The sequence below is a fragment of the Rhagoletis zephyria genome, unplaced genomic scaffold (genome assembly GCF_001687245.7).
Source record: "Rhagoletis zephyria isolate East Lansing unplaced genomic scaffold, Rhagoletis_zephyria_1.1 Rzeph_scaffold_07665, whole genome shotgun sequence".
In the NCBI taxonomy this organism is placed as follows: domain Eukaryota; kingdom Metazoa; phylum Arthropoda; class Insecta; order Diptera; family Tephritidae; genus Rhagoletis; species Rhagoletis zephyria.
In genome coordinates this window covers 17623-30170 of record NW_016164747.1, presented here as the reverse complement: position 1 = coordinate 30170, position 12548 = coordinate 17623, and the positions used below count along the sequence as shown (strand labels likewise).

The 12548-nt window shown below is 34.2% G+C and overlaps 3 protein-coding genes across 3 annotated transcripts in view; 1 reads left to right on the top strand and 2 right to left on the bottom strand.

The window, feature by feature from the left end:
* Positions 1 to 41: 41 nt before the first annotated feature.
* Positions 42 to 843, top strand: LOC108374381 (uncharacterized). Its single transcript, XM_017630364.1, has 3 exons — positions 42 to 107; positions 192 to 259; positions 318 to 843. The coding sequence occupies exons 1-3, from the start codon at positions 88 to 90 to the stop codon at positions 824 to 826; spliced, it is 597 nt and encodes a 198-aa protein (XP_017485853.1). The 5' UTR covers positions 42 to 87; the 3' UTR covers positions 827 to 843.
* Positions 844 to 1065: 222 nt separating this feature from the next.
* Ndc80 (kinetochore protein Ndc80) lies at positions 1066 to 4298 on the bottom strand. Its single transcript, XM_017630363.1, has 3 exons — positions 4079 to 4298; positions 3856 to 4023; positions 1066 to 3796 (listed from the first exon to the last, which is right to left on the bottom strand). Exons 1-3 carry the CDS (start codon positions 4144 to 4146, stop codon positions 1978 to 1980), a joined length of 2055 nt encoding a protein of 684 aa, XP_017485852.1. The 5' UTR covers positions 4147 to 4298; the 3' UTR covers positions 1066 to 1977.
* A 3489-nt stretch (positions 4299 to 7787) lies between these two features.
* The window catches only part of LOC108374378 (solute carrier family 41 member 1), a gene marked incomplete at its 5' end in the record, with an annotated part of 18995 nt that continues 14234 nt past the window's right edge, over positions 7788 to 12548 (bottom strand). Inside the window, one exon of the mRNA XM_017630362.1 lies at positions 7788 to 8688. Coding sequence (XP_017485851.1) covers positions 8485 to 8688 — 204 coding nt within the window. The remainder of the gene's footprint in view (positions 8689 to 12548) is intronic.

Here is a 12548-nt window from a genome sequence, read left to right as displayed (position 1 = left end):
GAATGGTATGACGTGCGTCCTGATGCTGAATTTTTCGACGACTTGCCAGTCGGCCATCCCTTTGCTGGCACACTTTCTGTGGCCGATATGAAGCTAAAAATTGCACAGTATGGCACATAGAAAATTTGCCTTTTGCCTTTATCTCACATATTATAAATTGTACTGTTTAAATATTTGTATTTCTTTTCAAGAACAATGCAAAATAGCGAAAGTGGCCGCAAAATAAATCACGCAGTGAATACTACCAGCCGTGTTGTTGGTGAGTGCTACAAAGCGGTATAGCCTTAATTGTTAAATATAAATTTATTTATTCGTAGGTGTTGCGCTGTCGCAGGCTAAAGGCACATTCTCAACCTGGTGGTCATCCATCACCACAGCGCCTGCGCAAACAGTCACAGCAACAACAGCCGCTGATGGTGGGGATGGTGATGCAGAAGCAAACGGCATGATGGCACAGCAACAGGAACAGCAAGAAGTCACCGTGACATTCCAAAAAAATTTTGATGACCCAGAACGTGTAAACATACACATTGAGGGCGAAAAGAAAACCACAGACATTGTGAGTAATACTAGTAGTAGCGGCAGTGAAAAGCCTATTGACAGCGCCGAAGAATTGGATGAAGATGAGGTGGTGAAGTTGACTGAAGAAAATGTTAGTGAGATAGACCAAATGAGCGCACAACAAAGGCAACAAGGTATTGTAGAAATTGGACGCGAAGCTGACGTATTAGATAAACCCAAAGCTGCACCTTTGCCAACACCCACTTGTGGCACAGATATTGCAAATGAGGCACCTCGCGGCAACGGTGACGTGTTTATTGTGTGAATTTGTTAAAAAAAAAATTGTTTCTTTATTTGTTATAGTTTGTGCGCAATATTTTGCTTATTATGCATGAATGAAGTTTATATTTTTTGTAATTCAATGAATTTATGACTGCTAATGAGAATAATTTTTTATATTACTTTAAAATCCCCAAACTGTTTTTTCTTTGTTTGCCGCCCGTCAAAACTAACCTTAGTTTACGTTTTTTACGCTTTTGCATTTTGTTCAGTTGTAACATTACACCTGTGTCAAAGTCCTTTTTGGGTAAGATAATTTTGCGAATATTTAATAAAAACTATGATTTAATATTGCGTTAGCGTAAAGGACTACGAATGTATGCGACGATTAAGTAGAAATTATTGGTTGAATTTTTTTTAGTTTTAAATGGGGACATTAGAGATAATTTGAAATTTAAAAATTTCGAGTAATATCTTCATAGTACTCTAAATATAAATCGTCCTTTTCTAGTATATTACATACATAAATATATTTAAACAAAGAATTTTTGTAGCTGTTTCAAGTGCAATTTACATTTCATAAACAAATCAACAACCAATGACCTTTCAAAGAGAAGAGAAACTATATGTAGTAGAACATTTGCTCTAAGCTTTGGGCGGCAATAATTGAAACAAAACAAAAATACCGGAAAGGCATAAGAGATACATTAAAATGTATTGTATGTACTTGTGGCATACTTATTAAAAATGGATATTAATACAAAAAAAAATAAAAAAAGGAATGAATCTTTATTGCTATGGATCAATAATTTCACTCAAGAAGTCACGGCGGACTATGGATTTGTACATGGTCAATCGTAAGCGGAAAGGATTGCCTGAGTAAGCGAAATCAAAATCTTACAATAGTTACAAAACAAAAAAAAAAAACGTTTGTTAAAATAAAATAAATAAAAATTTAAATGGGCGTATTGCAACAGTGCAGACCACAACTCTGAACCCAATGAAATTTTCACCTAATCGCAGCAACGTAAGAGTCAAGCATTTAGACGCAGCATATTGTATTTGGGCAAGTTATTAAGAATATTTAGATATATCAAGCAATTTATATGATGATTAATGTGTACTTGCATTTGTGTGTTGCAATAAATTATTGCGTATTTAATATTGAGAAAAATAAGAACATTAATAAACTGATTTTTATTTCATTGGTTTATACTTAACTTTTTTCTCCTCTTCCTCTATTTGCTGTAGCTCTAAATCGCGTTGTTCAATCAATTGCTCAAACTCCGATAATATCTGATTCGAACGCTCAAGTGTTTTTTCATAGTCCTTGAGGAAGGCTTCACGTTCATCGGCGGCCGCTTTGTACTCACGTTCTGCACGCGTCATCAGTTCCTCATTTTGATTTTCTAACATTGAAATTTCGGTTTGTTTTTCAAGTTTTGTGTCTTGTAGACTTTTGCATTCAGCCTGCATCTCTTGCAGACGTTCTTCTAGCTCTTGCAGTTGCGCATTCATTGCTGCATTTTGCTTTTCTCTTTGTTTTTCAAAATCTCTGCTATTGCGTTCAGCAAGCTTTAGTGCCGTCTCCAGCTCGTCGATTTGAGGATTCAAATTTACCATAATCTCATGGTTTAGTTCATTTTCCTGCTTTTCCAGTTCCTGCTGTTTTTCCACCATTTGCTCTAGTTGTTGCTTCGCATGGTCGCGTGTTTCTTCCAACAATTTTATGCGTTCATTTACATCATCAGGTTCTGGATTTAGTGGCAGTAGAAGCGCGTCCACATTAACTTGCAATTTAGTGCAGCTAACTTCACGTATGCTATCGTTGTATTTAGCAATTAGGTCGGTCAATTGTTTTTTATGACGCGCCAGTAATACTTGCTGATGATGTTGACGATCTTTCAGGTCACATAATGTGCGCTCCATAAGTTTTAGGGTATATTTACCCTGCTCTAGCTCTTGGGCTAACGCCTCTAGCTGGTCTACGCTCATAGTTTGCTTATCAAGTTCATTTTTTATCTGGATCTTTTCCTCTAATAGTTCCATCAATTCGTCTTTGTATTGTTGCCGTTCTGCCTGCTTTTCGCTTAATTGTTTTGTAATTGCTTCGAGTGTTTCCTGGGCTGTCTTTATTTGGGTTTGAGTCTCTTCATGCTCACTTTTCAACTGAAGGCAATGTTCTTCATCTTCTTTGCGTATATGTGGACGCTTCTTCTGCTCCTCTTTTAATTCTTGTTTCAGTTCATGTATTTGCGCATCCAGCGCTAAGGTACCTTGTAGTCCAGAACGTTTATATATTAGTACGCCACATGTTTGCTGCTGTAAGTTTTGGAGATCGTCATCCTTTTGCTTATCCCAGAGCATGAAACCTTCTTCAGAGTTTTGTAACATCAGTTCTGTAAAGTCAGCATCAGGCGATTCCTGCATCAATGAGCTCTGACCTAGTTTCTCTGGGTCTTCAAGTTCAAATTGCATAGCAGAAGCTTCCTCTTCGCTTTCCGGTGGCACAAAATCCATTAGAAAGTCTAATAATTGTATTACATAGCCAAATGAATGCGACGCATTAGGCGTCTTTAGCCATGACTTGTTCACTTGATAGGGATATTTAAGTTTTTGCAGTATATTTATAATATCGTCTACATAATTGCTGCCCACTGTAAATCGTGTACCCCAAATATAGTGTAGAAAATAATTGACAATTCCGATAAACTGTTTTGTGGACATTGTACGCAAGCAACCGCTACGAGCGAAAAAATCGGCTGCCAAACCGTGCACTGCACCAGGTTTGGCGGTTTTCCGCAAGTGCTCCACAATACGCTGTGCCCTCTCTTGCACCCAAATTTTATCATTATGCGCACTGCGTTGCTTTTCTGCATTAAATAATGCACATGATGTTAATTTCCTTACAGAATTGGGTGTTTTTTGTGGTGTAGTACGACTGCCAAGTAGCGTAGAGCCGGGTAAACCGGTTTGGCGTTCTATCGAAGAGGGACGCGTGATGTGACTGGATTTACTGCTCAGTATAAAAACAAGGCTATAAAAGAAGTCCTGGAAATAATATACGGTATTTACCTTGAGTTGTATTTGTGTGCAGTGCCTGGAGCATCCGCATTGGAGACATTTTGCATTTGCTTTTGGGGTGTAATGCGACTGGCACGATGTGTAGAGCTGGGTAGCACCAAAGTTTGACGTTCTATCGAAGGCGGGCGTGCAATGCGACTTTGCCGCTGTTGTGTGCTCCTAAAAGAATCGACAATAAATTTGTAATAAACTGGAAAAGGATTTTATAACAAACCTAGATGAGCGTTTAGTTGCTGTGCCCGGTTCTTCACAAAACTCCGATGTACGACGAGGGCGCTGCATTGTGACTGTATTGTGTTGAAAGTATTTATCTTGGTTGAATTCAATGGGGTCTTTTGTTTATTACTCTACTAAAATGATTAGGCAAAACTGAATCGGACAAACGTTATGATTTTTTCGCGCACTTGTTAAATGAAAGTGAACGAGTCTCGAATAAAAAGCAACGCTGCGTATTTTTAAACACAGGGTGAAGTGTATAATTGAAATTTATTTATTTATTTTTTCATACGATGTGTAGACCCAACCCATGAACGAATTTGTTCAGAAGCGATGGGTCGGGATAATGGAGGAAGATAAGCTTTACTTGGTAGCTAAAATCTTGAATATTTTAGTAACATAACCAAAAATACGATTTGTTTAGTTTTATTCAGATATGGGCTGACCGCAAAAGCCGCACAAAAAAGAAGATTGCGAACTATATTCGTTAATATAAATATGACAGGTGGGGGTTTCTTTCGGCATTCAGCGCTGACATCAGCCGCATCATTTCTATCAAGGTACATTGAACAGGTAGTATCAGTAGAGCAGCTGATTTGATTTATTTTCAAATTATTTGGTCTCGAAAATGTCAAATATTTTTAATTTTTTCTCACAAAATTCTGAATTGTTAAAATCCATTTGCATGTGAAACCTTTTTCCATACAAAACAAGCGATTGAATAGCAGCTTTTGGATCGTTCGCCCAACTCAGCACCACAACCGCTGATTACTGGCCCTTGTAAAGGATGGATCAATGCTTCGAGAAGCAAACAAATTTACTAGGAAAGAAAGTTGCATCAATTTTTATTTTTTCCAATTTCAATTTTTTATTTTTTATAATTTTTTGTATTTCACATGGCACGCTTTGATTTAGAAGAAAAAATTCAGAACAGTTTTTGACACTTTCGATACCAGAAGCAACAACAAAATACACGCAAATGTTGTTTTTGCTCTACTGATACTACCTGTTTAATGTGCCTTGATTTCTATGTCGAATTTTTGGAATTTCAAGGCCTTCGGTATCACAGGTAGCAGCGTCCGCCTCTGATAATTTGACAGCGACTGACATGCCAGCACTATTCGTTGTGCGTGCAGCAACGATACGCAAAAGTCTCTCAAATGAATGGCAAAAATAGTAAATAACAATTGACGGCGATGCCCATTTTCTATAAAGTGTACCAAATAAATTAAAAATAATAAAACTTTAAAGGAAATACATATATAAAAAAACACCTAAATGTTTCATTTAGCAACGCTGTTCTAGACGAATACAACGTATTCGACGAGCGGAGACGAATCGTTCGTGCCCCCTATCGTTCCAGATACATGATGAGGCTGTTAATATACATATATACTAAATTAGCCGTGCATGTACTCGTCCATGCGCATACATACTTATAAGCAAATTTCAGTAAAAATTAGAAAAATTGAGCTTACCGCTTTCAAAACATTCCTTGTTTATTAGCAAGAGAAATACTACTAATTTGTTTAAAACGTCTTGCACTTTAATTTATTTCGTAGTTATAATTATTGTTTTTAGTTTTATTTTATACTTAAACATTTCCTCTATACATAATTCTTGTATAAATGAAAATAATAACTCAATAATACATAATTACATTTCTTAATACATAAAGTACATAAACAATTAATTAATATCGATCACATTTCCTATAAAAAAACAACGTTTCTCAACTGTTCACACACGTTTCACAGGTGTTTTTTTTTTTTTGTTTTTACAATAGTAACTAAGCGATAAAATACTAAAGAAGTATTAAGTTAAGATAAAAGGAATTTGAAATAATTTTTTTGTGGATCTATGCAGGTACATACACACATCCTTTTTATTTTGGGAGCACTAAAGGGAATTTAAAATTAACAAATTTCGTAGCATTGGAAAACTCGGCAACGGAATAGCATTTCTCTACAATTGTTTGTTGGTTTATTTATTTACATACATGCTAAATTATTATAACAATTTATTTAAATTTTACAGAATGGCCAAAATGACCTTATAAATTCTTAAATGAGCATTTAAAGTAAGCTGTGTATATAAATAAATTATAAAAAAATAAATCTGCGAGTTTCTAATTACATGAAATTAAGTTAAAATTGCCTGATTACTTTTATTATTTTTTTGTTTTCTTCTAGGAGATAATAATACAGTTTAGAAATTGTTTTAAGCATTAACTTAACATATAACAATGGGAAAATGAAAGTCTCCCAGCAAGCAATGATTTTAATGGTGGTTTGAGGCAATGTGAATTTTTAAGCGCGGAATAATTGGACTAACCTTAGAAAACACCAAGGCAACGCAAGAATATCCTGTACATTAGACCGTATCACGATGTATGGGCCGAAAAAACGTTCAATTAACTCCAAGCCATTTTAATCATTCACTAGATTGTGTCAGAAAAATTATCCCCATGTCAAAATATATAACCCTTCTGATAATAATAATAATAATAATAAGTAAATATGTAATTAATGGTGTTTTCGTTTCTGCAAAATAAATAAATAACTTTTTTGTAGGAAGGAAGCAGTTTTGAAAAATCATGTTAAAATATTCACAAAAACGGAACTTAATGCCTCAAAATAATTGAAAAATAAACAAGTAATTTTTAAGCAAAACACAAAACTGACTTCGATTCTCATATACAAATTTTAGTGTATCGTTAAACCTTGAAACTTTGCAAAACTTTGGCTTATGCTAATGGAGTTCTGCCTGCGCTGCCCATGGTGAAATTATAAACAGCTGAAGTAATAAAACAGCTTTCTCGCTTTATTTTCCTGACATTCGGCTATTTCATTTAAATTTCTAAAGTCAAATTTTCAAATAAGATAATGTCAATTTTTTTTTCTCGCTCTTCTTACTACAACTGGTATAGATTCACCAAGTGCGCTGCACATGCCTGGCCTTCAGGGTGCCGTTTTCAGAAAAAAAGTTTGAACTTCTTAGCTTGACTTGAAACTCGTAGGATAAACTTTCATGGGGGAACTATGTAGGCTTTTTTGATACCTTTACAATGGTAGATATATCATTTATAGAAATCGGATTTCAAATAAAGAAGTTATAGAAAAAAGTCGATTTAGACATTTTCACAGGATGTTTACACTACTGAAATACTCTGCATAGTCTCATGGCTCAGAACTTAAACAAATTGATTTTTTTTTGATGATACGGTCTAATGTACAAACATACATACATATGTAGTATGTATGTATGTGCAATGTGAATTAATGTATTATACTGTCGTTTTAAGTCTTACATGTTTTTGTTTATTACTTATGTATGTACATATGTACGTATTTTTATTTACGTTTTGTTTATTAATTGAAGTTATGATTTTGCAATTTTAACAAGGTGTATTAAACCAAATAGCATATTTTTTAGCTTTTAACCCAAATCAAATCAAAAATAAATGGCTGTACTATTTAGCTCGCATGAATTACCTATTTATTTATGTGTTGTTATTGTGCATCTAATTATTTATATACTGCTTGAATGAAAATTTTATTTTTTTACCATCTTTAATTTTTTCTTCCCGATCATTTATTTTATTGATACATTTATTTTTAACTTTATTATTGTTTTGTATTTTATTGGTATCTTTACGTGGGGAAACAAGTTCCTAATTGCATTATTTTTACATCTTTAGATTTTGGTTTAATATTTGTTCGTATCCAATGCGTTCAAGTGTCCCATAAACATTTTGTATCGAATATTTTTTACTAAATACGTTTGAAATTTTTGCGCTTGGAAAACACAAACATTTCAGAAAACTTATGTATGTATAATTTTTATAAAACAAATTCCCATGCAATTTGTTTCTTATGCTTAATTTGCCTGGCATTTGTGTTGACGCTTTCTTAATAATATGCTAAATTAAAATTATTAAAAATAACTAGTTAGTCGCACATACAATTCGTTTAATTTTGTACCCCTTTCAATTTCTTTTATTTATATATTTTATATATCTACCCGCAACATGTAGCATTTCGTTTTAAAATAAATATTTTTAAATAACTTTTTACATACATACATATAGTACATAGCATAATCATCGATTTTTAATGATTTTATTTAATTATCTTATTATTGTTTTTATATTTATGGCTTACAAAAATAAATTAGTGCTCTTTAGGTACGTACTGAAGGTTGTTTGGTTGTTTAGTGTATTTTGTTGATGATGGCTCATCGCGCCTTCGCTTTCATAACTCGCTTTTACTTCTTTTAACTTTCATCGCAAATATTTTAAGTCTTTTTTTATGCATATACATATGTACTTCTCATTTAAAGCCTCACACTCATTTATTAGAGTTTATTGTGTTCTTTTTCCCCTTGTTTTTGTTTTTGCAATGTTCAATTCGATGCATTGAGCTGATTCAGATCGGCTCCATATTCTTGATTTATAGAAAGTAAGAAGATAAAGGCCAGTGCCAACAAACTCGAGCCGAGCAGATCGCCCAAAGCTGTCAGATACGGAATCGACGAGTTATCGGGATCGATTTTCCATTTCCACATGGCGTGCACAATGACGTGCGCAATATACAATAGCAACATAACCTAGAAAGAAGAGTAATGGGATAAAGTAAAAGTTAAAGATTATTATGATATGAATTTCACAATTTACAAACATTTTGGCTGCCTACAAATTATAGATAGTACTTAAATATGTACGTATGTATGTATGTACATTAGGGCGGGTAAATTTTTTGAACTTTGCGCGATTTGGCAAACTCCAAATTGATTTTAGGCGCATGGTTTCTTCGGCGAATTCGCTTAAAATTACACGTAGAGTCTTTCCGTGCTATACGCTCATAGTCGAAAAAATCTGCCATACAAATTATCCCATCCTAATGTACATACTTGTCAAGTCCTGAAAACAGCAAAAATCGAGTTATATTCATAACTTTTTTATATACATATGTATATCGTCACCTTAATTCACAAAGGCCCTAACCAAAAAATGTTTATTTTACAGGAGCAAAAAACATTATAAATTGTTTTTTTTTTATGAGTATGAAATACAAGTGAAATACATAATTTAAAGGAATAATCAAACCTTAAAACTGGTTCGCAATTAAAAAAAGTGAGAACAAAAATCCATTTTAGCTATTTTTAGAACGTAGGAAGACGAAAATTTCTCAATTTCTCTGACAGCAAAATCCACTCGAAGTAAGCTTTCATGCTTACACTGAGCAAAAAATCAACCAAAAATTTGTTAATATTATCAAATTTTAACTTGAAAATGAATCAATGTGATTTTTAATTAGTACCTTGGTTGATATTTTCAACAATGATTTGGTAATATTAACCACAGTTTTGTTTACATTAACACAACTTTTTGTTCTGCACTTCGCATATGCTTTTTCATAACTCGGAGACAAAAAACAAAAATTTGTATTGTCATTTGAACAAGTTGCCTCTGACGAGATTTGAAACCGCATCTTCTGAATGTTAGCAAATAACAGCAAGCAACTCTGCACACTCAGCTACAGCCACTTTATAAATATGCCTTCAAATGTTCAACTTGAATCAATTTTATCGCCGTTCGATTTGGTTCTGCACTTCATAGAGGCTTTTTCGTAATTAAGAACAACCAAAAAAAAAGGATAAAATAAACAAGTAAGAAAGTCTAAGTTCGGGCGGAGCCGAACATTAAATACCCGGCGCAAGTATTAAATATATGTTTTCCACCTTTCCGAAAGCTACCGCTACATGATAAGCCGGGGTGTATACATTTTAAGTAAATTAGCGTCCTTAAATTTCGAAATATTATGAATAGAGGAATCGATTAAGCTGTGGCTGTCTGTCCGTCCGTCTGTCTGTGCAGGCGAATAAAATTCAGTGAGTTTTTCGCAAGAGAAGTGTACCCAATTTTGAGAGCTAAAACTCATTCTCACACTTCCTGAAACGCCGAATGAATACAGTACACAATTTTCAATGTACACGTGAAAACTCACAGTTACAGAATCCAGCCCCAGCAGTGGGATTGTGAAAATTGCTATCGATACTTTTGATCGCAAAAAATCTCTAAAAGAATAAGGGTTTCGAGATAACCTGCATGGGCATAACTTTTACGTGAAATAAATATTGTTATCGATCGATTTTTGGTCCATGGAAATAAATTCAGACGTTACTTGCAAAACATGCGGGATATAAGTTGCATGATAATTTTGCACTGCACAAATTGATTAACTCCACTTTTTAAAAATCTTAAATTTAAGTGTGCTTTCTTTTTAGAAAATGTTGAATGAACTGTCGGTTTTAAGTTTAAAAATGCGCACCACTTCGTCTTTATTATTATAAATGATGGTTATCAGCCGCGGGTCAAGAAAAGATAACAGACTATCCAACGGTAATCTGAAATCGATAAGGCCTTTAAGTTTTTATTAGAGGAACAAATAAGTATCGGAAATTTGTATTGATATCGCCCTCTATGGCTGTGCAATTTTTGTGGAAGTTAGTTAGTTTCCTGGACATAACTTCCATGAGATTTTCTTGCAAATTCCATGCAACATCTAGTCAGATGTAACTCATACTTGCAGATTTCGCTGCATAGGCAAAATTCAGTTGTGTTTAAATTTAGAAGGACCCTTCCTCGCCGTTTGCGACCAAACGAGGTTTTAGACAAGGCGATTCACTCTCGTGGGACTTTTCAGCAAAAGCATGGTGCTGCTGGCGTATGCGCATCATATTAACATCGCCGGCCCGACGACCCACGGACGTCAGCGCAGCATTTTCCAGCTACGGGAAAGAAGCGAAAGATGTTGGTCTAGCGGTTAACGAGGACAAGGAAAAGTAGAACCTGAAGCAGTGTAAGACTTTGCCTAAATAGAATCCAGCATAAATACCACTCACAATGTCAGCCCGGATATCAAGTCGTAGGCAACTGAAAAGCAGGGCTATTTTGCGACGAACAAAAATTACGCTCTACAAATCTCTTATCATGCTCATCTTTTCATATGGCGTAGAAACATGAACGATGTCGAAAAATTACAGAGAAAACAATTCAACGCCAGGTCTATGGCCCTGTTCGCGTGAGCGAAGGAGAAGGATTTTATGACAATGGCAAATATTCCCAATCAAAAGGAAAATTGTACGCCAAAACTTAACTGTCAGAAAGTGTTAAAATGGCAAGTTTTTACTAGTTTTGTATTCAATAACCTTTTATGATAATTTTCTCTTCCTCTCTATTTTTCTTTTACGCTCTCGCTGGAAGTACTTACTGGTAAAGTTATTGAATGGACCTATAATCTGGAAAGTAGCTTTTACTAATCTTTATTAGTATTTAGAGTTAATTTAAATTTGTATCTTAAAAATGTTATCTTATACGCAAAATTAGTGCATACATGTGACTTCATATTGACATTAATAATTGTAGCTTGTCAATTACAAACAAAATTAAGACAACCGTTCATAAACAAAAGCAATTGACTATTCCTCTTTTTACTTATGTACATACATACATATATACATATGTATGTATATATGTACGTACCTCATTTCAAGAGGTCGATGTACCGACTCGCATAGAACTTCCGAAATCTGGTAAAAAATTGCGATCAAAATTATAGCTGGGAGCAAAAGCTAACTTTAATTTTCTAAGATCTCGTAGCTTGTGTAAATTTTAATATTTGGGCTCTTACGGTATACAAATTAGGGAAATATCTACGTATACTATTTTCACTTACCCACTAATACATAGCGCCGAGAGTACCGGCACCCAGCCACTCTTCAGTACCGACCGCGTATATTTATTTTTGAGCACAATAGCTACCCACATAGGTAAAAGCACTAAATAACAAGCGACTATAACAAATGTGATCCATAAGTGAGTTTCTGTAAGAGAAAAAAATAAAATATATTAGTGGTAAATAAAACAAATATTAACTATTTTGAGTGGGTCCCCAAAAACTCCCAAAAAAAACTGAAATGGGGGACCCATAAAAATCGTTAGCGATAAAAAAAAGTGGTAAAATCAACAACTGGGTATTATCCTTCTGAAGAGACGTAGAGTTTTCCGATCGGAGCATATTGATATTTAAGAATTCCACGAAAGTTGCATTTTCCCATATAAAACTTTGTGCGCTCTGAGCGATCTTGTAAATATTTTTTGATTTCGAAATAAAAACCCAGGGGTATATTTTTTCGATTTAGAAACAATCCTAGGATGGAAGAGCAATAAAATTCGGAATTTACTTGTTTCACATGCTCTTTTGGACGAACCTATTGTGTACTTACAAGTGAAAAATGGGCTTCTTCTGCCTGGAAAATATTCTGTGCAAATATCCGGCCAAAATGTTAGACAGAGTGTTCAAAATTATGTTAAAAGTGGCTAAAGTTTTTAAAATAAACGTAAAAATTGGGCAATTATGCATTCAATTTATTCAAATCCGATGTTGACATGACGTTTTAATATT